Consider the following 25,991-nt stretch of genomic DNA (forward strand, 5'->3'; position numbering starts at 1 on the left):
AAAACAAAAAAAAAAAATTGTTAAAAAATTTTCTTAGTCAACAATTCAAAAATTATTATCACTTGGCGCTTTTGAAATCTTCGAGGTGACCTTAACTTTTTTTAGCGTTTTAATATAATTATATTATTACTGTGCAAAACAGCGTTTTGAGTTTTCTCGAAGGCTATATAATATGTATATGAAAAAAAAATCTGGTCCTAATGCATTGCGCATTTAATGCTTAATATTTATGGCTCGACTCTTCTCTAAAAAAAAGTTTTTTCTTTTTCTGATAACAAACATTATCATCGTCATTTTTATTTTTTTTAATTTTTTTTTTTTTTTTTAATAATTTTTCACACACTAACGAACTCTCGAGAACTCTGTAAAGAACATACACTCACCTTCTGCTTTTTGTTTTTATTCTATACATAGTCATTATTTTTCTTTTTTTTTTACCTCCTCACTTTACAGAAACGTAGAAAATTAAATACAATCTGCCTTCATAGATAACATCACTATTTTTATACACACAGCGAATCTATACACTTCCAGTCAAATATCTCTTTTTTGAGATATTTACTTACAAAATAAAAGATTCCAATTTTACAATATATTTTATATAATAATTTAACTCAGAAATTTACAGACTTTTTACAGGGTGAAGGCTACATTTACAAAATAATAGAAAAGTGAATTAATTATCTATTTCTAATTATATTTACACTCGTAATTAATAGTTCATTTTATTTTTTTTGTAGAATTTATATCTTTCTACACTTTTTTCTATTTATAGTAGTAGAAAATATTTTTTTTTTTTTTGCATTTCTAACGCAAAACTTTTTTCTCTACTTCAATATTGTTTTTCTTTCCTCTTGACTTTTTTTTATTTAATTAAATTAAATTTATTAATTACGATTATAAGTATATTTAGATGTATATATTTTCTATACAATCTAGTCACTGGAAAAATTGTCTTAAAAGTCGCTTTAAGATTTAATTATTATTTTATTTTTTTTGTTTCGATGCAAAATGTTTTGATTTCAGTGAAAAAATAATATTTTTTCACTCAAATCAAATTTTTCTATAATTTATTTATATATTTATAAATATTAACGATATTTTTATTCATTTATGAGACAACTTTTTCAATGTTTCGCAAGTGTTTATTAAAAAATTTTCCAATCGATAACAATGATGATAAAACGATAAATTTCATTTTTAGAGGAAAAAGAGATTTGACGGGCAGTGTAACTATAACAGTATGTAATGACGATTATAATCCTCGTTTTTAATTCAATATTTATTTGGTTAAAATTATCGCACACACGCAGCGAACAACGAAATTCCTGTCTTTAAATCCCTAATTATAATTAATTATATAGTTATTGGTGTATGCACTTTTTGCATATTATATAAGAAATATGATCGAAAATTATATAGAAAGATATTTTTTTTATTTGCATAATATTTTCAAAATTTACATGCAAGAAAAAATTCTGAAAATTTAATTTGTATACGAAAAAAAAGTGAAAGAAAATAAGAAACTTTATTTTTTTCAGAGAATTTTATTTAAATTAATTAATATAAATAGATCTAAATTTTTTAATGGAAAATTTTAATAAAATTCCTTGAAAAGTTTAAATGTTCGAATTTTTTTTCTCCTTTTTTTTTTTTAGAATTTTCATTGTTATAATTAATCGGCATGAATTATAGAAAGTAGAAAGAAAGTCGATTTTTTTTTTGCAATTTTCTTTTCTATTTGTGCGCCAATTGTAATATTGATCGACAAAGGCTGACTGTCAATTCCTGTTTGAACTTTAAAATATAGCATTATTGATTTTACATGACTTTATTTTTTGAAAATATTTTTTCAAGAAAAATATTCTACATTATGAATTCTTAGATTTTTTTTTATAATAAAACTAAAATAATAATTATATAGGATATTTTGATTTTTATTATTAAAAAATTTATTTTAATCAATGAAAGTCAATTTAGAGCCAAGAGTGTATGAATAAACTATAAAACTAATTAAAACTAATAAAATGGAAACTTGCTTTTAAAATTAGTTTGAATTATATTTAAAACTAATTTTGTTAAACTAGTTTTTATTTTCATGCGTTCCTTTATATTAAAATATTGTATTAATAAATCGAATTTTTTTTTGTAAGCTTTTGGTAGATTAAAAATTGTAAATAGTACTGGAGATATTTTTAAATGATTTTTTTTTGTTTTAAAAAATCGTTTCTAGTTTTCCTTGTGAAAAGTTTTTCTTTTTTAAATAAATATATATAATGTTGGGAAAACCAATTTTTCGTTTTTTGAATCAACTTTATATAATATGTAAAAATGCATGAAACTGTTTCTAAAAATTTTTTATATACGTTTTTGTGAAGTTAAATGATTAACGTAAAAAAAATTTGCTTTTTGATCTACATTTAAAAGTTTTTATAAAAGTTTCGTATTTATTATTTTTCTTTCGTATTTAATATATTAAAAATTTTTACATTATTCAATTTCAATTGCAGTAACATTATAATTTTATGAATTTATCATTTTTCAAATATAGAAAATAATAATCTCTGAAATTCAGTAAAATTGAATACATTTTGCAATTATTTTTTCAACAAAAATGATATGAAAAACAACAGATTAAATTTTTTTTTAATAAATTCTAAAAAAAAAATTATAATATTTATCTATTTATTTGTTAATTGTAAATAGGTAAATATCAATAGACATAATTTTTTTTTTTTTTTTAATTTCTCGTAATCATTATTTTTCAAATTTAAAAATAAATAATAAATTTCTAAAATAAGAACGTTTGAAGTAGTTCGATGAAATAATAATTTATGCAAATAAATTGGATTGGATCAAACTCGGTCAATCAATATTGGTATAGCGTCCATAAGCGAGGGAAACATATATATATTTTTTTATATAAGTTATATACTTTTAAGAGAGTATTGTGCGAATTCATATTAAAGATCGTATAAAAAATCGGTCGTTATTATCGCGTCTTTAATAAATAATTATGATAATAATAAATAATAATAAATAATAATAAATTATTACGAGATGTATTTTTGAGTATATTGAGAAGACGCTGCACTGATTTTTTTTTATACATGTGTACATATACATATACATATATATATATACTTTCAATGAAAAACTCATGTAAAAGTGCTTTGTCAATTATTATTCGCGCTTTTCTATATCACCTAAGTTTTTCTTTTTTTCTTTTTTTTTCTTATTGTTGTATATGAATAATCGGTAACTTTTTTTGGTCATTTTATATAACAACTAGTATGGCGGTAGTTACTTGATAATGTCATAGTAAAGTTCTTAATAAAGTACCTCTTTAGAGTGTTAAACTTTTGTCAAGTATCTACGAAAATTCCTATGTCGCTATATTTATAATACTATGTGTATAATATACAATAATAATAATAATATTAATAATCATAATAATGATAATAGTCATAACAACAACAATAATCATAAATAAATATATTATGTATTTATATGTATATATATAGTCGTAATAACCGTAATGTTTTTGTATAAACTTTTTTTTGAAATTCCGTTTTTTCGATTAAAATCGTTTTATCGTTTTTTGTATTTGCTAAAGTTATATTATTAATTTTATTTATTTATTTAAATTATTAATTTTAATTTTTTTACACATTTTTTTTATACACTCGCCATATAGGTAAAAACAACGACTTCCGCTTTTTGAAGTATTCTTTAGTTACAACACTCTCTCTCTCTCTTTCTGTCTATCTCCAATCGTTTATAAATCATATTATATAATATTGTGAGAACGTGTTTTTTTTTTTTTTTTTTTTTTTTTTTTAATAAGACTACGACTTTGTATGATGATGTTGATTTTTCAAAATAATCTAAGCTAAAATTTAGGTAGAATTTAAATCACTATTTTCTATTTTAGGAAGATAGTTAATTTTTCTAGTTCAACCTTAAGTTTTCTTTTTTTTTTCTCTCATATTAAAGACTAAATTTTTGTGTGCCTCTCGTATTTCTTTTCACCTCTGGGCTTCTCGAAAAGTGAAATTTAATTGCTGTAAAAAAAAAAACAAAATCAAGAGCGAATATTAAATTAAATGCTCATGTAACAAAATTTTTTATTACCTATTTATTAAATTATTAGGTGTTGTAATAATGATAATAAAAATATATAACAATTTACCTACTATGGTAGAAAATTAATTAATAATTATTATTGAAAACAATAAATATGCAATAAAAATATTTTTTTTTTTTTGGAAGGTTGATACTAATTGTAATCGACTAATAATTATTTTTATCTAAATTAATTTAGATAAAAATTTAAGATATTCTTCAATGTCGAGACTCCTGTTTTTTTTTTTTTTTTTTTTTTTTTTTTTTTTTGCATAATATCCTCCTGGCACTATAATGCACTTTCAAGAAATTTCCATATAAAAATATCGCGTTATTCGTCGTGTCAAATGTGTTTTTTTTTTTTTTTTTTGGTGGGAGTTGAGAGAGAAATGTACGACGATTGTGTCTTTTTTTTTGGTCCCGTTTCGCGCGACGTTTTGAATTTCTCGCGAAACAATGTTTTCGAAAAATTACGGACAAGAACGAACCAGGTCCCAACTTTTCCATGGAGGCGATTATTAAGCTTTTCTGTGTTTTTTGTTATTTCTTTTCTTTCAATTTTTTTTTTCTTGAAATTTTTTTTTTGTAATTCGTTTTTCTCGAGACATTCGACCATTTAGTCGGGGTTACGTTTTCACTAAATTATTATTATTTTTTTTTTACAACACTTGATGTGAGATCTTTGTGAAAGACATGATCTAAAAAGACTATTTTTTTTTAGTAAGCATATCGCTAAATTTTGTTGTTTAAATATTGTGAAAAATTGCTAATTGTATGTAAATATATATTATAAGCCAATGAAAAAATGTCTTTTTATATTAATAGATCTACCATTAGTTACTAATATGCGATTAATTATTATTTCTTCATTTTTATAATTTTTGATTTCAGTGTTATATTTTGTAGACAAATGCATTTCTCCTTTCTTTTGCTTTTTTTAGTGGAAACGTATCCTTTTTCACATCCGTGCCCCATGTATACTTACACTAAAGCAATTTCCTATAACCTACGGACGTTAAAGCAGTAAGATCACTTTGCACTCTGCTTCCTTAACTTTCCAACTTTTTTTTTTTTTTTTTAAGTTTCGTAACTCTCAAACAAGCTTTTCAATTTCAACGAGGCATTTTGATCGCGGGCATATTTTTATAACTTGCTATATGAAAAAAAAAAAATTTTACTTTGTAAGCATTTTTTATTCAGTGCTTTTTAGCAAAATTTTATAAAGAAATTTATTTATTTATTTATTATTAATTATTAAAACAATTATTAAATAAAAACAAGAAATTTTGGAAAAATTCTTTTTCGGATATTGAAAGCTTCTTTGAGAGTAATTTGGGAGTATATTGGAAATGAGGCAATGCTACATTCGCGCCTGACGAAGATTATATTTTCATTAGGAATACAAGAAACGAGATAAGTTCGTGTCAAATATTCGTAGTTATTAATTATTTAAGAAAAAGTTTCAGGCACGCAAGACGGGTAAGGGAGCAGCTCGCAGCAAATGGAAGAATCTGTGCGTACCCACATTTTAATTTCTGTTCCGTTCTGACTTCTTTCTCTCTCTCTCTCTCTCTCTTTTTTTTTTTTTTTTATTTTTCCAAAGAACCCCATTTTCTGTAAAATGAGCTTTCGATGAAAATTTACATAAATTTGAAGAGTGATTGGACCCGATACGATTAGACCGTCGAATACTTCATTAAAATTATTTTCACACGCACTTAAATAATTCAATAAATTTTCTTTTTCAATCATGGGATTTTTTTTTTGTTGTCTCTTTCGCCTGCGGATTTTTAATTCTAGACGTTAACTACATAATTATGTATTATATATGAGAACAGTACTTTCTTTTTTTTCTATTCGTTGCATCAACAGGACGACAAGTGCGTTAAAAAATCTTTTGGCATTTGACTTTTTTTTTTTTTTTTTTAATAAACTTATTTTTGTCAATTTATTAAAAAATCATTTTTTTCCATTACAAAAGAGAGATAATTGCTTTAAATTTAATACTCTTTTTTTTAAATATAATGTTTCATGTAAATTACAATAGATGTATAAAAAAAATTTTAACGTCAATTAGAAGTAAATATTCAGATTTAAAATAAAAAATTAGAAATAAAATAAATGGTTTCAAATAAAATAATTATTGAAATTTTAGAATTGAGAATTCTAAAATGAAATAAAATGCAATTGTCTTTTTTTTGTCAGAGTCCATTGGAGAAAATGAACTTTTGATAAATTGCAAATAGAATTGGTAATAATGAAGGTAACGGGACTCGAGAGTAAATTCGGTTTAGAAGGAAATTCTTTGTGGAATATATTAGAGGAAAAAAAAACAGATTCGACGTCAAACGATTTCGATAAATATATATCTGAACTCAGATTTCTTTGACGGCAAAGCTTTTCGCATATAACTTGGAAAAATTTTCTCCAAGCTTATATTGAAATTTTAATGAATTGAAAATGTGTAATAAAACGCATTTGATTTGAAAACCGAATTATTATACTTTCGAGTCCGTATTTTTCTGATGCGTTGAAATCCGAAACGTTGTACGTGGATCTCCGTAAATCCCTAACAATCCTTATTATATATCAAAAGATGTGTCGATAAACTTATTATCATCCATTGAATGATAATTCAACGATTTTTGACTTCTTCTTAAAATCACATTAATTTTTACTTTTGAATTTTAATTTTTTCTCCCCCACTTTTTTTAGTATGACTTTTTCAATTTTAAAGTTAACTTTTCCGAATTTAAAATTAATCATCCTCAAGCAGTTTTTGCTAAAAGTTAATGTTGGAATTTTATTCTGGATTTTATGAAATGATTTGAATATCGAAAATAATTTGTTCATTACTATTGGTTTATAAAGAATAATAATAATAAACCAAGAAAAATGAGTAAAAAGTTTATGTATTATTGATCCAGAAGTAAATGAGAACATAAATATTAATTTATATTTAAAAAAATAGAAAATAAAATGTTTTTTAGAAAAATTAAGAAATTTTTAAATTACTAACATTAACTTTCAACAAATATTGTCACGGATAATTTAATTTATTTTTTAATTGAAATTTAGTAATTCAATTTTAATAATCACTAATCAATATAATTTGAAGCTCATTCTAATAGCTTATTATTATTATTATTTATCAATATTTAATAGTGTACGGAAAAAAGAACTATTTTTTTTATTTCATATGAATATTGAAGTTCCAAACGAGGATGGACACTTATTCAGAATATTTTCTGGAATCAATTATTTAAATGAGATTTTTTAAATAAAATTCCTTTTTTTTGGTTTAAATGTGCAAATAAAATTTCAGTGCAATACTACGATAAAAATTTCTTTGAAAAATATTTTTTCAAACATTTTTGTTTGTTATCAGAGAATTTACTAACTATAGATTCAGAATAAATAAATTTTAAATAACAAGAATGAAATTTTTTTAATTGTTCAACGTTTTTTCGATGAAATAATATCAATAGAATATTTTTTTATTTAAATGCTATATTCAAATAAAACAAAAAGAATAGAGAATTTTCATTTGTTTTTATTTTTTAATTAACAATTTATCAAACAAATGATATTTTTTCATATATTAGTTTTCAAAGGCAATTTTACATTCTCTCAGAAAGCTTTTTATTTGTAAAGAAAAATTAAATTTCCCAATTTTTTTACGATTTGTATTAATTAAAATATAGAATTTTTCAATTTTTATATTAAAAAAAAATCAAAGAAACTTTTATCAACACGAAAAACCATTGCTATAAAATTAACCTTAATCCCAAAAACTGTCTAATAAATATATTTTTAATCTCTTTACAAGTCATTTACATAAATATACAACAGATAACAAAGAAGAAGATGATTTCTAAAAAAAAATTTTTTTTAATAAAATAAAATGATCCTTGTATCTATAAATTCGAATAAATGTCCAGTCCTGGTCCCAAGGATTTGTTGTGGTTGAAGATTGAATATTTATATCGACGATGAATGAATAAGGCTGCAACGTTTTGCACTTGAACGCGGCTTCGATTATATATTATATTTATATGAAAAATAATGAAGAATGTGTTTTTTTTTTTGATGAAGCGTAATTCGACGATTTTAAGATGACGTAAGAACGGTATAGAAATAATTGTTAGTACGACCGATGAGAAGGCCCTGGTTTTTTTTTTTTTTTTTTTAATATGAATGCTGCGGCTGCAAACTTGTGGCTCAGCTACGCGATGTGTCCGAGCCTTGACTGTTCCCAAGACCTCCCATGCCTGTTTGTGAAAAAGCGAGCCTCGTGGCCGATTGAGTTTGTGTTGTCGTTGGTGTTGTGTACGCTGGGATGCTGTAATGTCTTCCGGTTCCAGTTTCCGGCACGAGATGTGGAGTTCGACTGGATACCGGAGGCAGTACCGGACTCGCTGGCCACGGATGAAGCGATACTGCACTTGGTGCATTTGGTACACTTCTCGAATGTGGCAGTAGAGGCGAATTCGAAAGACTCGTCAATGGATGATGGGACGATGCGATACTTCCTGACATCCCAATACCTATGAACCAGAAAAAAGTCTCTTGATCAGAAAATTAAAAAATAAAACTAAAATTTTCTACCTTTTTACATTTAAAAAAAAAAAAAAAATTAATTATTTTATGAAAACATTTCAAAGAAAATTTTAATTAACAAATTTTTTTTTTAACAAAACAAACTTGTATTCACAAGAATTTAATTAAAAAAAAAAAAAAATAAAAATGAGTGTCGAAAAAAAATTAATTAAATTTAAAATTTGATTTATTATATTGAAAAATGATGATTTCGCGATTGAAAATATAGTAAATATTCGATAATATTGGCCGCGAGATAAAATTCACATTCGTTTAGTTTGACATCCATCAAAATTTCAACTGAACAAGCGGAAAATAGTTTTACACTCGATGTACATTGCGCATTCGATTTCCAATCGTGAAATATTCGATTTCAATGTCCTAACGGGTTACACTTGGTGATATGTATATATATATATATAGTTATAGATATAGATAAATTTAATTGAGCAGATAACAGTAATCACGATGGAAAATATACGAGTATTTGACTACAGGCTTTCTAATCTATTTAAGCATATACCCTTTCTTTATTCATCAGATAAAGTCAGGTATTGTCAAAGCCAAGGAAATGAGGTTGTAAGAAAAATGCTTCTTATCCGCTTCAATGAAATTCTAATTTCACTGACAGCAACCTCATTTATCACACCAGACTTTTTTTTTTCTTAATAGTATATAATGTGCGATTTTTTTTTTTACAAATAAAATTCGTATAATAAATTTAATTTAAAAACAAATTCAATAATAATTTGTTGATTATGATAATTAAATAAAATTCATTAAAATTTAGTTTCAACAAAGAAAGGCGATTATTAAATTAAATTAATTCATTATTAATGATAGACAAAAATAATGAATTTTTTAATTACAATTTAAATTTTAAGCTCATTTTATTTTATTAACTAATTAAGCTTTGATTAGTTCGTAATAATATAAAATCAGATTTGGAAAATTTATAATAATAATTGTTTCCAAACTGTGAGCAAAACTCAATAGACCTCGAAAAATATTGGAACCCATATCCTTAAAATGATTAGAAATTGGGACACACAATTCGTATCTGATTTTATCAATCAAAATTATCATAGCTTATCGATAAAATTTTATAAATGCAATTCTTATTATTTAATCTCGAGTTTTCTCATTACCTGCACAATATCTCTAAATCACGATATAAAATTATGAAAATAATGCAAATGAAAATAAGAAAATCGTGTAGAAATAAATTTTTATGTATAATAAAAGTAAATCAGTTAATTTCTTCATGGAAAGAGAAGTAAATATTTAAAGTTTACAATATCACGCTAAAGAAGTTTGAGTAATAAGTTTATTTTTTATAAGGTAAACAAATTAAAAGTCGTTGGAGGAGATGCTGAAAGTGGCAGTTTTCTCAAGTCGTGGAAAAAGTAGATTGAAGCAGCGCGACGATTAAAAGTTTTGAAAGTAAATCTCGCAAAGAAAAAATATAAAGAACTAGAGTTTGCGGGGAAAAGAAGATGCCGTCTGACAATCTCAACATAAAACTCTCTCCCTTCGCGATGTGCGGTGTATACCTTTGAAAAAAGACTTGTGCGGATTTACACAAACAAGTTCGAAGTATTTCTTTCTTTCTTTTTATTCCCCTACACACATATATATATATATACTTTGAACAAAGTTTCAAGTCAAAGCTCTATATGAGAAATATGTCCAAGTTTTTCAAAAAAAAAAAAGAGATTTTTTCTTTCAAAGCAATAATTTTTTAACTCGTACAACTTTTACGCCGATTTTTACATTATAAGTTCCAAAAGCTTTACCATAATATTTCAATGCAGATGCGAAGCTCATTTCTTTGGCTTCTGTATATAAAAAGGTGAAAAATAAAAAATTGAAAAAAATATGTTTCACTTAGCGAGCCATGTTCATTGCTTATATTTATATAACGCTTTGCTTTTCATATATAGAAAACTGTGATGCAAATAAAAGTCGCGAGTGGCTTTATTTTATGGTTGCTTTTTTTCTTCTTCTATTTATTTGTAGCAAAACATAATTTATGTGGAACCATATAAAAATAAATATAATGAAAAAAAAAAAAAAAAATTCGAAGAAATAAAACCGAGATAAAAGTAGAAAAATATATGTGAAAAGCACAAAGATTATAAAAGAGGGTCAAACAAAAGTACAAAGTATATGACAACTTAAAAAAAAATTAACGAATACTAATATATATTAAAATTTTATAGTAATAGAATATTTAAAAAAAAAAAGAAATTGAATTATTATAATAATAAATTAATTAAATTTATTATGATAAATAAATTTGAATATAATGAATTTACCTAAATTATTGACGGTACCACCACCACTACCCGGTGTAATAAGAGCCACAGCTGTATCCGGATGTAGAAAATTTCGTCTTTGTTCCAATCGTTCAGTGTGTTGTGCTAAACATCGTGTGAGCGCTTCCGGTAGCAATTCCACCTGTTCCTGCAGCTCAGTCAATTTCTCCTCGAGGTTGACTAAACGTTCCTCGAGTGTAGTTTGACGCGTACTCATGTCGGAGACTAACTCGTGTACATTATTTTGTACCTGCACATATATACAGACAATATATTAAGTTATAAATTTGTGACTTAATTAATTTAGAAATTAATTCCTAGTGAAATTGTTTACAATAAAACCGCACGTACAAAAATTAAACTCTAGTATTTATGGTAACATAAAACTATTTGGATATAAAATAAAAAAGAATATTTTAATAATATTTTTTAAGCAAATAGAAAATATTTTTTCAAATACAGTGGTACCTTTACATTAAAACGCTGTTTTAAAAATATTTTGCAAAAAAAATTATTTCATTAATTTAGTCATTTTCCAAAAAAAAAAAGAATGAGAATTATTATTTAAATTAGAATTATTAGAATTTATGAGAAAAAAATATGAATATTTCTACATAAAAACAACAAACTGGTATATTATAAAAATAATAAAAATTAAAATAGTAAAAAAAAAATTTTATTTTTGTATGAAATCTATAAAAAATATATATTAGAAAAATATAAATAATAAAAATATTCTGTTTTTAATTTAATTTTAATATATAGTTAAAATGTAACTCTCAATGCATATATTACGTGAAATTTGTCATTCAATTTTCGTGAAAATTACAAAGCCTTTGTGTGGGTCCTATTGTGCAAAAGCGTTAACCGACAAATCCTCGTTTTGCTTTGAAATTCCGTATGGCAGTTTGATAATTCTTACCTTGGCCATATCGGTTACAGTGTTGGCATTATCCATTAATTTTCGCTGGTCCATTTTTACTTTCCTGAGCCTAAAACAATAGAAATGATCAATTTCATAATTGTCCCACTATATTAATAAAATTAGTTTTCTAATGTTCTTCAAATATAAAATCATTATTTATGTATTTTTATAATTTTGATTTCAAATAATTTAATGTAAATATAAAATATAATTTTCAAATATAATATAGTTATTGAATTATATTTTTTTTCTACAAATAAACGAGTTTAGAAAAACTCTTTTTAGCTCTTAATAAAAAATTATATTCAGTTAATTATAAATATCAAAATAATTTTTACCATTCCTATTTTATTATTGATAAAAATAGTTTTAATATCTAGTGAGAGTAGTATATATTCAGAGAGAGAGAGAGAGAGAGAGAGAGAGAGAGAGAGAGAGATTTATTAATAAATTCCTGAAACTCAGAAAAAAAGAGAAATGGACCCGAGGGAAAAGTAAATAGAAATTAATTATGAAATAATTTGAAAATTAATTAAATGATTGATTCCGATCCCACAAATGCGATTTTGGGAAACGTGTTAGAGCCTCTTGTCGACATAATGTTCCCTTGGGAAATTTAATTATCGTCAGAGGAAGTAAAACACCAGCACCTGCTGGAACGCCCTTTAATATTCCCCACTTTTTTTTTATATATCGAGAAGTGATAAATGGTTCGTGGATCGTGAATGAGGCAAAGAGAAAGTGAGAGAGTAGGAAAGAGAAAACAAATCGGAAATGGCAAAAGAAGCTCATAGAGCGAGAATCAAGTATAGAAGAAAGAGGAAATAATTATGAAATTTCTTCTCATTAATATATATTAAAAATATAAATATAATATAATAATTAAAAAATAAATACTTAATAAATAAATAATGAAATAAAGTGTTATTACCAAAATAATTGTTTAAAAAAATATGCTGACTGTCAAATTAAAAAAAAAAAAAATTGAGAGAATTTTATTTAATGAGACAATATTAATAATTGGTTTAAGATTTGATTGTCGGAACTTTGCCAAAAAAAAAAAAAAAAAAAAAATGTGAAAGACAATGAGAAATTCAAATGTTTTAGATATAAAAGGGCTCGTTTAGTTTTCCAGCTTATTCAATTTGCCTCTTAATTTCTGGCTACAAGGCAAATTGAGATCGAGGGACTTCATTCAAGCACAATTTAATTTTTTTATCTCCTCTGGGGTTTTTTTTTTATTTTATTTTTTTGAAGAAATACATTTTCCAAGCATTCAACTTTTTATCGGACACATGAAGAAGTCTTTCTTGTAATCCAATCTTACCTGATTGCTTGGCCAGTGTATTCTTTTTTCGAGAGCCTTTTTGCGAGATTATTTCTTTGAGCGCTCAGAAAACTCAATAGTTTGCGTCGCTCGTTAAAAGAGGAAATATTGCGATTTATTCTATATATATATATATATTTTTATATATCGTATTAATTCAATATAGACATTATTTTATTTTTGTTTCGATTTTTTTTTTTTTGCATTAAATGGATTATATTAATTTATAAATAGTTCGATTTTACATTTTGTTTCTCATTATACAAATTTAATTTCTATTTGGTTGGGATTATTTAATTTTAATGTTTTTTATATAATCAAAAAGTCAGTATAAAATTTATTTAAAAATTTTTAATTTTTTACTTCTCCTGTATATTTTGCGAAGATTGAATGAAAAAATAATGATTCGCTATTTGCTTTTAAATATAAGATCACGCAAGTAAAAATGTGTGGATTGAAGAATTTGAAACTAAATGGCATGCAGTAGAATAAATCACGAATGGTCAGACAGCGGATAAGTGAATGTAGGTATATATAAAGAGAAGGATTTTGTGTGTCTTTTTCCTTTCAGTGCCCTGTGTGTCCACACCAAATTTATTGTACTGCAGTATGATTTTTATCTCTTTATTACTAACACGTTTCAGTTGAAAACCGAAGAATTGTTATATAGTTGGAATCGATAAATTAATCTTGTTTTCTTATATATATATATATAAGCTAAAAATAAAAAGCTTTTTCTTTGCGACTAAAAGTAACATCATCATTAATTATTATTTCAACTAAGATTTACAATTAATTTCAGATTTATTTGATAAAAGTTGAATCGTACATACATAAAATTTTTATTTGAATTTCAGACCTATATAAATATTTTGGTGAGAGTAATTTAATTATTGCCAGAAATAAATTATAAAATATTTTTATTGAGGGGAAAATTTTTTAATCGATTAAGATTATTCAAATTAAACGAATCCAATCATCATAGTAGATTAAACGCGATAATTTCAATCAGAAATATAAAAATTATAAATGAAAAATTTATCCGTAAGCTGTTATTTATTTTTTTTTTTTACTATTTTTTAGTTTAGCATTTACTTTCCAATTACTTTATTAAAAAAAAAAATAATAATAAAAACTTATAAAAAAAACAAAATATAAAATAAAAAAGTAAAGTAATTTTTGAGAAAAAAAATGTTAAAAGTCAAATATTTTATTCTTTTTTTTTAAATTGATATTTTTTTCTTTCCTTTAATCAAATATTTTTTAATTAAGAAGAAAAAAATATTTTCTTATTTTTATGAAAAAAAATGAACTTCAAAGGTTTAAAACGAGAAATTTTTATAAAAACAGAAAAAAAATGTCAAAACTAATTATAAACTTGATTAATTGTAATGGTTATAAATAATTTTACTTACGAGTAAATAGCTAAAAGAAATTTTCGTTGGTGTGTTCGTACACGACTTGGATTCACACGTTTTACTAAACGAGTATGTTTGTAGATAAGCCACGTTTCTCTCAGTACGTTTGCTGCTGCATTTTTTAACTGTAAAAAATAAGAAAAATACCAAAAATGTTATTTATCGTGAAAAATTATCAGTATTTATTGCAAATTTTATTATATTCAGCAAATTAATTAATTATTATTAATTAATTAATTTGTAAATTTATGCTAAAAACATATAATTTATTTTAAATATTTAAGAATTTAAAATTATACAAAACTTATCAATAGGACTTTTCTAAATGAGAAAAAAATTAATGAACAATGAATAACAATTGTAAAAGACGTACATTTTTTTTTCTCTGATTTAAAATAATGCAATTTTTCTGTATTTACGATTGAATAGAAAACTTATTATACTTACTCTTTTCGTTAATTGTGTGTCCATCATAAAATTATGAACGTGCTTCTCTGCCCTCGTTAATTCTAGTTTTCTTGAAACGACTGCCACAAGTAACGCTGTGCACCCAGCTCCCTGAAAGAATAATTACCTTTGTAATAATTTTTTTTTTTTTTTGCTCTTATTAACATAACTAACGTGACGTTTTAGTCTTAACAGTTGAAATTAAATTTCCTTTCTGCCTCGCTGATTATGAGGAAAATATTACAAACAACCAGTATGAAGAAAAAATAAAAAATTTCATTTCGTGCAGCAAAGACAAAAAAAAAATTTATATATTTTAAACGTTTTAAAATACTCATAAAAATTAATAATAAATATTTTTTGTTTATAAATTAAATTTTTTAAATTAAAATTATTTTTTCAATATTTACTTAAGAATATTTAATACTGGAATAAAATATAATAATTAACATCAAAATTTTATATTTAGTACAATTTTTGTTTTGAATAATTTAATTTACAATTTTTTAAAATAATTATATAATATAGTCAATAATTATTGAATTATTTTTATATGCAATATTTAATTTAATTTGTAATAAAACTTTTTTAATTTCCAACAATATCTAATTATATTCGACAATTCAAATGAAGTTTTAGAGATAAATTTGAAGGAGATGAGGCCAAGGCCAATTTGAAACTGATATAAAGTGACCAGACTTGGCACTCATATATAACTTTTCAAAATATACATTAAAAGGACAATTTGCTTGGAAATTTTTTCCTTTTTTGATTCGATTACTGTTTTCTTTTTGTTTTTTAACTAAATATATATATATATTTATCCATAAAAAATTGAGACAAGCTTTCAAAACAATTTTTTTTTAATTTAAAGGATAAAATTGTCCTTTTGCTACACTGAGAAAAAAATATATTCTATTTAATATTCTATTTAATTGTTCAAAAAAAAAAAAAAAAAATTTTAGTTGTTTCAACCAAAATATTTTGGTAATTCAATTAAAGTTTAGTTACCTCCAATAAAGTTACTTTTTCTTTTTTTTTTTTTTTTTTTTTTTTTTTTTTTTTTTTTTTTTTTTGAGCTAAGTCAACAAAATTTTTGATAAGCTAATTAAAATTTTATTTAGAATCATAACCAATAAGATTGATTAGAAAAAATTTTTTTAAATATTATCTAAAAATTATCGGATTTTTTTCTATAAAAATATTGTTTGAAGTATTGAACTAGAAATATATACGATATGAAGAAAAATAGAGACGATTATTCATTCTGAGAAAGGACAACGATAAAAAACCTTGACTTCTTTAAATTGCAGCCTGTTTACTGGGCGATGTAATGTCTATGATTGATTGCATCGACCAGACCTATAGAAACATTGTTCTTTTTTGAAAGAAACAAAAAGTATTTCGTAACCTTCTTCTGAAAGGATTATTCATTGTGAACTGCTTGAAAGCTTTTATATTCTATTTAAAAAGTGACGACAAAAAAAAAAAAGTTTCAAATTTCTGTTAAATTTTTACATTCCTTATTATAATTAAACATTAAATAAAGTTGAATTTAAATTTAATTTTTTTATGTAATAAAAAATAAAAAAAAAATATTAATTAAATTTAGTTTAATTAACTAATTTAAAATTTAATTAAAATGATTAAATTTTATTTTAATAGGTAATAATTGCAATTTAATTAAAATAATAATTTTGCAAAAAATGGTAAAATTAGTTTAGACTAAATTTTAGTTATTGACAAAAGAGAATATTTTTTTTTTAATTAATAAAATACATGAAAAATTTACTGTGAAAGTTTTTCTTATTTTTTTAGAGAAAACACGTTGATAGTTCAGTTACTGGAAAGTTTTTTTTTTCCTTTTTTTTTTTTTTTTGATGAAATGAAAGTCTTGAGTTTCTTTTGGCGTAAAAATCCTAAGAGTCCCTAAAGTTAGTATTAACTTTCCAAAGAAGCGGTTTTCAGATAAGTTCCGAACTTCCGATAAAGAGAAAGAGAGAGTTATTGAGAAAATGAGGTTTTAGTTTACTGTAGACGTTCGCGAAGAACGGACAAAAATTTCTCAAAAAAAAAAAAAAAAAATCCTGTGGGGATTAAAAAGATCAGAAATTCAAAAAAATAGAAAAATCCTCAATTTTTTAATATTAAACTTATTTCCATGTGTACCTGTAGACATTATAACATCTAAAAAAAATTATTTAAATTAAATCCCACAAAATTTGTCACAAACAAAATTTTTAAATATATTTAAATATTAAATGTAAATAACACAACAATAAAATGAATATCGACAATAAAATATGTAGATGTAATGAAAAAATGTATTCAATTATAAAAAAATATAGAAAAATAAAAATACTTTTCACACCTTTTAATAATATTGACGCAGTAAAAAGAAAAATACAATTTGTAAAAAGTAAAAACAGAGGTGAACGTAATTTTGTCTAAAGAAAATATTCTAATCTTTTGCATGAGTGAAGCTGCTTTTTAAGTGACAAGGGACGCAAAAGATTGGTTTTATAATACTCTCAAGAGCTTACTGGTTAAATTCACCATGCATAAATGTGGGACAAATACAAGAGACAGAGTATTATGTAATATATATATAAGGACATGTGCGGTACGATACGAAATCATTAAAGTACCAACACTATATATATATACATATGTTATATCATAGATAAATTTCAAATTAATTAAATTCATTTTTCCTTCAAATAAACTTGATAAAAAATAATATCAATTCAAAAAAAAGGGGCGCATGATTATCCCATAAAAATTATTAGTGAGAATTTTCATTTTCAACAATTTTATTAGATATAATTATTTTTTAGACGAATTTTCAATTTTCGAATTAACATTTGTCAGAATTTTTTTTTTAAAAGAATTTTTAATTAACAGAATTTTTAGGCACCGAATTTTTATTTGGTAGCATTCTTAAAACGACGAAGTTTTATTTGTCCGAAATTGAAAATCCACCAATCACAATTTTCTTGACAACTTTTGATTGGTGGACTTTAAAAATCGCGCCGAAATCTTTTTTGTCGATTGTTTGTTCGGCCATTTGCAATTTCGGACAAAGAAAAATTCGGCGTTTTATGAATGCTACCAAATAAAAATTCGGTGCCTAAAAATTCTGTTAATTAAAAATTCTTTAAAAAAGAAATTCTGACAAATGTTAATTCGAAAAATGAAAATTCGTCTAAAAAATAATTATATCTAATAAAATTGTTGAAAATGAAAATTCTCACTAATGATTTTAATGGGATAATCATGCGCCCAAAAAAAAAAAAAAAAATTTGTCGACAATTCTAATTTATTTATATATACACAGTAAAACAACATTTGGAAAATTAAAACAGATATATATAACCACGAGAGTAATTTTTCACTTGAGAAATTAAAATTTCGCATTATTTTGTTCTTTATGCGTTAGTAAAATTTTACATGCAATATCTTGATTCATGGTTAATTAAAAATTTTCATTTTCTCTTTGTCAAAATAACACGAGTAAAGTGGTTCAAACTAATGAATTTTATAGTTATAAAATTTTGAATTTCTTAAATAAATTAATAAACGTTAAGTTAATGAAATTATTCAAATTAGTAAAGGATCAGAATTACATGACGAGAAAAATATACTGTTTTTTTTGTTTTGAATTGGATATCGAGAAAATTTCTTTTTTAGTTAAGGTTATGTGATTTCGCATGTAAATATTCTCCGCAGATTTTCTTGAAAAATATTTGATAGATTTTGAGCTAAAATTTTGTGAAGAACTCAAAAATAGTTTAACGATTGATTGTCATGTGTCATATATTACACAACAATCACATGATCTTAAAACAGCTAAAAATTTTAATTGTTTATAATTTTAACAAAAATTATTTTTTTGTCTATTATTTTCAGACGCACTTATTTTGATTGCAGTATAGAAGTAAAAAAAAACGATGTAAAATTAAAAATTAATTACTTTTTGAAAATTTTAGGTGATCCTTTTGAGAAAATCTGTCTCTAAAAAAAAAGAAATTAAATTCATTGGAAATTTTCAAATAACTTAGTTTTAGTTTTTTCTGAATAGGGTCAGTCGGGGTAAATCCGAACGGGGGGTAAATCCGAACGCTAATTATTTCAGCTTAATTAAAATTTTTAAAAATAAGTTCGATATGAGAATTTTTACCTCAGATCCTCTTGAAGAGATTCTAAGTATTATCCCATTTTTTGTTTGTTAATTAGCAACAGCATAAACAAAGATAACAAGTATTGCAAAAAAGATTGAAAATCAAAGATGACACTCTTTCAGTATTTTGTCTCGTATTTGAAGAAAAAGAAGCTAAAAATTCATTTTATTATTTATAATTGTTTGTTATGAATACTAGAACAGAAACTATATTTGATTTTTGCCTTCTGTAAAATTTTATTAATAATATCAGACCGTTCGTATTTACCCAAGAAAATTGGAAAACTGGGGTAAATCCGAACGGTATTTTTAATAATTTTTTTTTACATCAAAGCCACACAAAATTGTTTTTATTTGATTACACTATTATTTTAACATTATAAAAGTACATAGAAAAAAGTTTTTCTTTCTATACGTATCCTCGTTAGTAATTAATAAGCAGAAACTTAATCTCTGTTCTCTCGAAGGAGTGTTTCAATTTTTTTGCCAAATGGTTTGTTGAAAAAAGTTTTTCAGGATCTTAATAAAATTTGGTATTCTACGGTTTTTGGGGTCGCTAATTACCAATTTGAAGTCAGTTTTTCAAAATTCAAAATGGCGGACGAGAATTAAAAAATTCATTGGATTCCCTCGAAAATTGTTACTCGGGGGGTTTCAGGGTTAGCAAATTTGATCATTTTTAAAAATAAGTTTTAGGAAAGTACGCCATTTTGAATTTAAAAAATTTGACTTTTATTTTTGTATTTACATTCAATCACTCCAAAATACTTTGTGTAGCAAGTTTTGCAAAAATCCGTTATGATTTGATAAAGTTATTGAAGGTTTTAATTGTGTAATGCATTTTAATTTTTAACCTGTTTGATTTTTGTATTTATATATGATGCATTATTACATAATAGGTTTATTATCGTATTTTTTTGAGTCTTTATATAAGTTTAACAATTGCAATACTTTAAATTTATTTTCCCTAAGATTTTTCTGAAATACAGTGGCGTTCGTATTTACCCCCATATTTTAGGAAAGTTGCAAAGTATCGAGGTAAATACGAACGCTAAGTTTGCTGCGATTGTAATTTATCAAAAATTTTTACTACCCCATAAAATTGTTCTATGGAAGTAAAGTAACAACTTCATGCACCAGAATACCGGAAGTATTTTTTTTTTAAAGAAAAAACTTATGTTATTGTTGAAACTTACTAAAAGCGTTCGGATTTACCCCAGTTGACCCTACATTTTTTTTTATTTTCTCTCTCTTATTTTGCATTTTATTAAATTTCATAATTTTAAATTATTTAAATTTTTCACTAAAATTGTATCAGCAAGAAAAATGTCAGAGCAACCAAAATTTGGTTGGGCCAACAAAAAAATTTTGTTGGTATTTAAGCAACCAAACTATTTGTTTGAGTCAACCAAATAATTTGGTTGAGTGTTTTTTGTTGGCATAACAAAAATGTTTGGTTAACTCAACCAAATTTTTTTTATTAGGTCAACAAAAATGTTTGGTTGATCAAACAAACAGTTTTTTTGTAAAATTAAAAATTTTATTCTACCTTATTTCTTTTCTTTTTATTTTTTTTATTTATTTTGTTATTTATTTATTATCAATTTAACATTGATTTTATATTTATCCAATTGAAATATTTGTGGACTTTGAAAAATCTCATCTCCGCCTGGGATCGAACCTCTGTTTTTAAACTGCGAGTGGGGAGCTCTGACCACTCGACTACCCATCCTTGTGAGAGATTTAAACTAACTGTCCTCTTAAGCTACAAGTTGAGAGCGAATCAAATTATTTGGTTGTCGCAACCAAATTTTGGTTAGGACAACAAACGATCATTTGGTTTTTTAGATCAAACTATTTTGTTGTGTTAACCAAATTATTTTGTTGTCGTAACCGAATTTTGGTTGGAATTTAAAAATGTTCAACCAAATAATTTTGTTGACCTAACCAAATGTTTGGTTGAGATAACTCTACGACTTTGTTTTAGCCAACCAAAATTTGGTTACAAGAACCAAAATTGCCTAACCAAACAATTTTGTTGCAAACACTAAATTTTTTTTCTCAGTGAGTGTATTATCAATCAATATCGATAAAACAGATGATAAACAGATATAATTAGAAATTGAATTTAGAGTTAATTTGTGTCAGTATACATAAATATATATGAACGGAATGTAAACGGAATTTATATTTTCAAATGTAGAATAATTTCGTATGCAAATTAATTATTGTAACATGTATAACAGAGGATTTGTTGACAATGCGACATGAACTATTGATTTTGGGTTTAGTCACGTGGTCCGCGTATATGTAATGTACGGCATTATAATGTACCCCGAGTATGTACTCTCCACAAAATAATTAATTACATATAATGTTCTTGCTGCGGGTTCAAAATAATATGTCGCGGATAATAACTGTAAAATTAACTTATAATATCAGTATAAAGTGAGTGTATATTATTTAACACGTCATTAGTTTATTATCGCAATGATTTTCACACGATATACAAAAGATGATAATTCTGTAAAAAGGAAAAAATTTCTTTTTAATTTTCTTTATATTTGTCCAATTTTTTTTTTTTTTTTTTTAATTTTTCTGAAAATATTGAAATGAAAAAAAATTATTTCAAGTTCTACGTTCAAAAATTATCAAAGAAAACTGATTTTGATTTTATTTAAATAAAAAGGAACTTTTAATTCAGGTAATTTAGGTCCCTTTTCATAAGGGCGCGTCACATATTTCCTTTGTTTTATCAAATGAAGAAATGAGGTTTAGAAAAAATATGTGAAAGCCAATTATTATTATTTGAAAATTTCAATGTTTCGTCGTAAAATTATTGAAAGAGAAATAGTTTTTATTTTTTTATTAAATTCACAACGTTTATGATCAATAATTGAAAATAAAAAAAAAATTTGTTTCACTCGAAAAATAATAATTAATTTTTTGTTCACAAATTTTTGTTGTATAAATTGTTGATCGTGAATTTATGAAAAAATCATTTTTTGAAGGAATATTATTATATAATAATAAGAGAGAGATTTTGTAATATCGATTAACTATCTTACCATTATTCCCGTAGAAACTGCAATGCCTCTTCCGCAGTACGTGTTTGGTACGATGTCACCAAAACCGACACTCAAGAATGTGATCGCGATGAGCCACATTGCATTAAGCAGGTTCGCGTGTTCTTCATCGTGAAACCTGCACATGTTGCAAATCGATTATTTAGTTTTATGAAATTTGCCCTTTTATCGATGTGCGCCTTATACAATATATTTTATCGATCAAGCGGTTTATTTTTAAGAGCGCAACGTTAATTAGATTCTTATTTCAAATATAAAATATATATTCTATATATACTTTTACTTTTTTTTTCATAACATAAAGATTTTATAAAAAAAACATTTTATTTTAAATAAAATTGAAATTAAAAAGGTAAACATTAATACATTGAAAAAAAAATTATTTAATTTAAATAATCGGTTACTTAACTATTATCAAATAAATATTTATTTGTATTAAATAATTATCATTTTAGTTAATTAAATGGTATTTGTTTCAAATACAAAAATTATTCATATTTTTAGTACATTCAATTATAATATGTATACAATGAGAAATTTTTTATTTTTTAAATTAATTGAGATAATTAAAAATTTATTTGTCTTAGAGCACATAAATAATATCATTTTATTTGCCTTAAATATAAAAAATTTTTATTTAAAACAAATAAATATTTATTTGCCTCTGAGATATAAGTATATCATTTCACTGGGTGTGTAGGGAAAAAATTATAAAATTCTTTGTAATATTTGTAAAATAGCATATTAAATAAATTTCTCTCTATATTGGTCTGAGAAAAGCGCTGCTTATTCCACTGAATTACACGCACGTGTATATTCAAATTGACCTTTACTACTGTACATAACAGACACGTGTATTGAATAAAAATTTATTTTTTTTATTTATGCATTTATTTATTTTATTATACGGGTTTACAAAAAATACCCTTTATTAAACTTAAAAACAAATAAAATATGAAAAAAAATGTGTAATTGCTTTGATTTTATTAACTATTTGAAAAATAGTTAATTCCTATAAAAGAAATAAATATATAATTTTTCTTCATTTTCAAATTAAACTTTATTAACTCGCATTTAATAATTATTATTTGTAATTGTTAATTGTAAAATTGCAAATATTTTTAATGTAGCATAATTACGTTAATTATTTTACAGTCTGATAATCGAAGTAATTTTGCGTTTTATATAGTATATAAATAATTCTCGTTAAATAGCAGTATAATAAGGAGAAGACTCGCAGATAAAGTTTATTCTGTTGTAAGGGAAAATTGTCTCTGTTTCGTCACTTTACGAGGAAATATAAAGAGATTCCTCTCGCTGTTTTTAGTAGAATATAAAAGTCTTTCTATATATCTACTTGTTCCTTTTTATAAGAATGTCACGCCTTTTGGTTTTTAAACAAGAAAATCAAAATGACAATAAAAGAAAAATTCTTTTCTTTATGTATATGGGTGATTCTCTCAAAAAGAACAAATTATTTGTGCACAATTTTTGGACGAGGTTTTTGTTAAAAAATAATAACATTAATTTCAATTAATAAACATTCTCCCAGCCATACGATAAAATTCAACAAATTTTTATGGGATCACTAAAGAAAATTTCAAAAAAATGGCAAACAACTGAATTATTGAATGAAAACTAGTGTTAAAACTCCATTCCGTAACATCAGTTCTTATTCAATATTTCAGTTATTTTACCTTTTTTTAAAATTTTTTTTAGTGGTCCGATTGAAAATTGTTAAATCCTAACGTATGGCTGACAGAATTTTAAATAATTTCAATTAATTTTCATATTTTTTAACAAAATATCTTAAAAGCGTAATTTGTCCTTTTTGAGAGAATCACCCATCTGTAGTTCTCTTAAAATAATTGTAAACCGTTAGAAGTTACACATATAGTTCCCTAAACATTTTAAAATTAAATATATAATAATAAAATTTATATGAGAGATTCTTTTTCAATCGCCCCAGCCCAAAAAGTCAATGTTCTGGGATTGGCTTCATACTTTGGTAAATTGTTGTCCTATATGATAGTAATAAATCCCTAAAATATAAACTCATTAAAAAAATATTTGTAGAAAGTAAAGGGGGTTGAAGTTTTGACGTTAAGGGTAACATTGTCATTTTCAAATCCGTATAACTATGACAAAAGTTAATGGATTTTAATTTATCTATAATGAATTTTAATGCATTTTTCACGTACTTTTCAAAAATGTATATGAAATTTAAAAAAAAAATTTTTTGACCCCTTTTTTTTCAAAATCAACCCTTATTTTTCGATTTTCACCCCTTCGGGAATTTTTTTTTTAATTTTTTTTAGTTTCATTGGAAAGCTGAGGTTTTTTCCCATGAGCTATGTAAATACGAAAGTGGGACAACAATAATTTTGCGAGAAACATAATATTAAATTAGACGGTGCCTACCTAAATCCTCAAATATGGTCTCCAGGTACACCCCTTATCGGCACCGCCTACTTTAATATTCTGTTACTCACAAAATTATTGTTGTCCCATTTTCATATTTACATAGCTCATCGGAAAAAACCTCAGCTTTCCAATGAAAATAAAATAAAAAAAAAAAAAAATACCTGAAGGGGTGAAAATCGAAAAATAAGGGTTGATTTTGGAAAAAAAGGGGTCAAAAAGTTTTTTTTTTAAATTTCATATACATTTCTGAAAAGTACGTGAAAAATGCATTAAAATTCATTATAGATAAATTAAAATCCATTAACTTTTGTCATAGTTATACGGATTTGAAAATGACAATGTTACCCTTAACGTCAAAACTTCAACCCCCTCTACTTTCTACAAATATTTTTTTAATGAGTTTATATTTTAGGGATTTATTACTATCATATAGGAGAACAACTTACCAAAGTATGAAGCCAATCCCAGAACATTGACTTTTTGGGCTGGGGCGATTGAAAAAGAATCTCTCATATTTAAAAATTATAATAATAATTTTCTAGTTATGTTATTTTTTTTATTACAAATTAAAAATATTGCAGAAAAATTATATATATTTTTTATCTGTTAGTATCACAGTAAACTTGGTTGTATCTTTTTCTATTACAACGTTTTGATGCACATAAGTTATATCAAAAAGAGATCTCATTTTTTGATGCAAAAAATTTAATCAATTTATATCAATCATGGCCGAATTGAATCGACTCAAAATTAAACGAATTTTTTTCAAATATTTTGGTAATAGTACAATTGCGGAGACCATTTCACTATTTAATTTGAAAATGAAAATAACAGAAAATCAAAGACAATGTGCAATTCGATAATTAAAAAGTGACAGCTTATAAACATAACCTAAAATGCATAAGAAAAAATTTGTCGATAAAATCAATATAGCCGAGCTTTTTAGAAGGTAGATGGCAGCACTCATCTATTTTCTTTCTTTAAATTTTTTCTGAATCGTTTTTATAAAAAGCAAAACTGCCATCTACCTTCTAAAAAGCTCGGCTATATTGATTTTATCGACAAATTTTTTCTCATGCATTTTAGGTTATGTTTATAAGCTGTCACTTTTTAATTATCGAATTGCACATTGTCTTTGATTT

The 25,991-nt window shown here is 24.4% G+C and overlaps 1 protein-coding gene across 4 annotated transcripts in view; it reads right to left on the reverse strand.

Annotated features, from left to right (window-relative positions):
- Positions 1-7,917: 7,917 nt before the first annotated feature.
- LOC127286437 (small conductance calcium-activated potassium channel protein) overlaps positions 7,918-25,991 on the reverse strand; it is a 253,614-nt gene continuing 235,540 nt past the window's right edge. For all 4 annotated transcript variants that reach the window (XM_051312864.1, XM_051312867.1, XM_051312865.1 and 1 more), the window contains 6 exons: positions 22,408-22,543; positions 15,160-15,270; positions 14,710-14,837; positions 11,965-12,034; positions 11,043-11,292; positions 7,918-8,672 (listed from right to left, as the gene is read on the reverse strand). In XM_051312864.1, coding sequence (XP_051168821.1) covers positions 8,347-8,672; positions 11,043-11,292; positions 11,965-12,034; positions 14,710-14,837; positions 15,160-15,270; positions 22,408-22,543 — 1,021 coding nt within the window. In that variant the 3' untranslated portion in view covers positions 7,918-8,346. The remainder of the gene's footprint in view (positions 8,673-11,042; positions 11,293-11,964; positions 12,035-14,709; positions 14,838-15,159; positions 15,271-22,407; positions 22,544-25,991) is intronic.

Source organism: Leptopilina boulardi, unplaced genomic scaffold, assembly GCF_019393585.1.
Source record: "Leptopilina boulardi isolate dan_hultmark-lab unplaced genomic scaffold, ZJU_Lbou_2.1 LbouV2_354, whole genome shotgun sequence".
NCBI lineage: Eukaryota > Metazoa > Arthropoda > Insecta > Hymenoptera > Figitidae > Leptopilina > Leptopilina boulardi.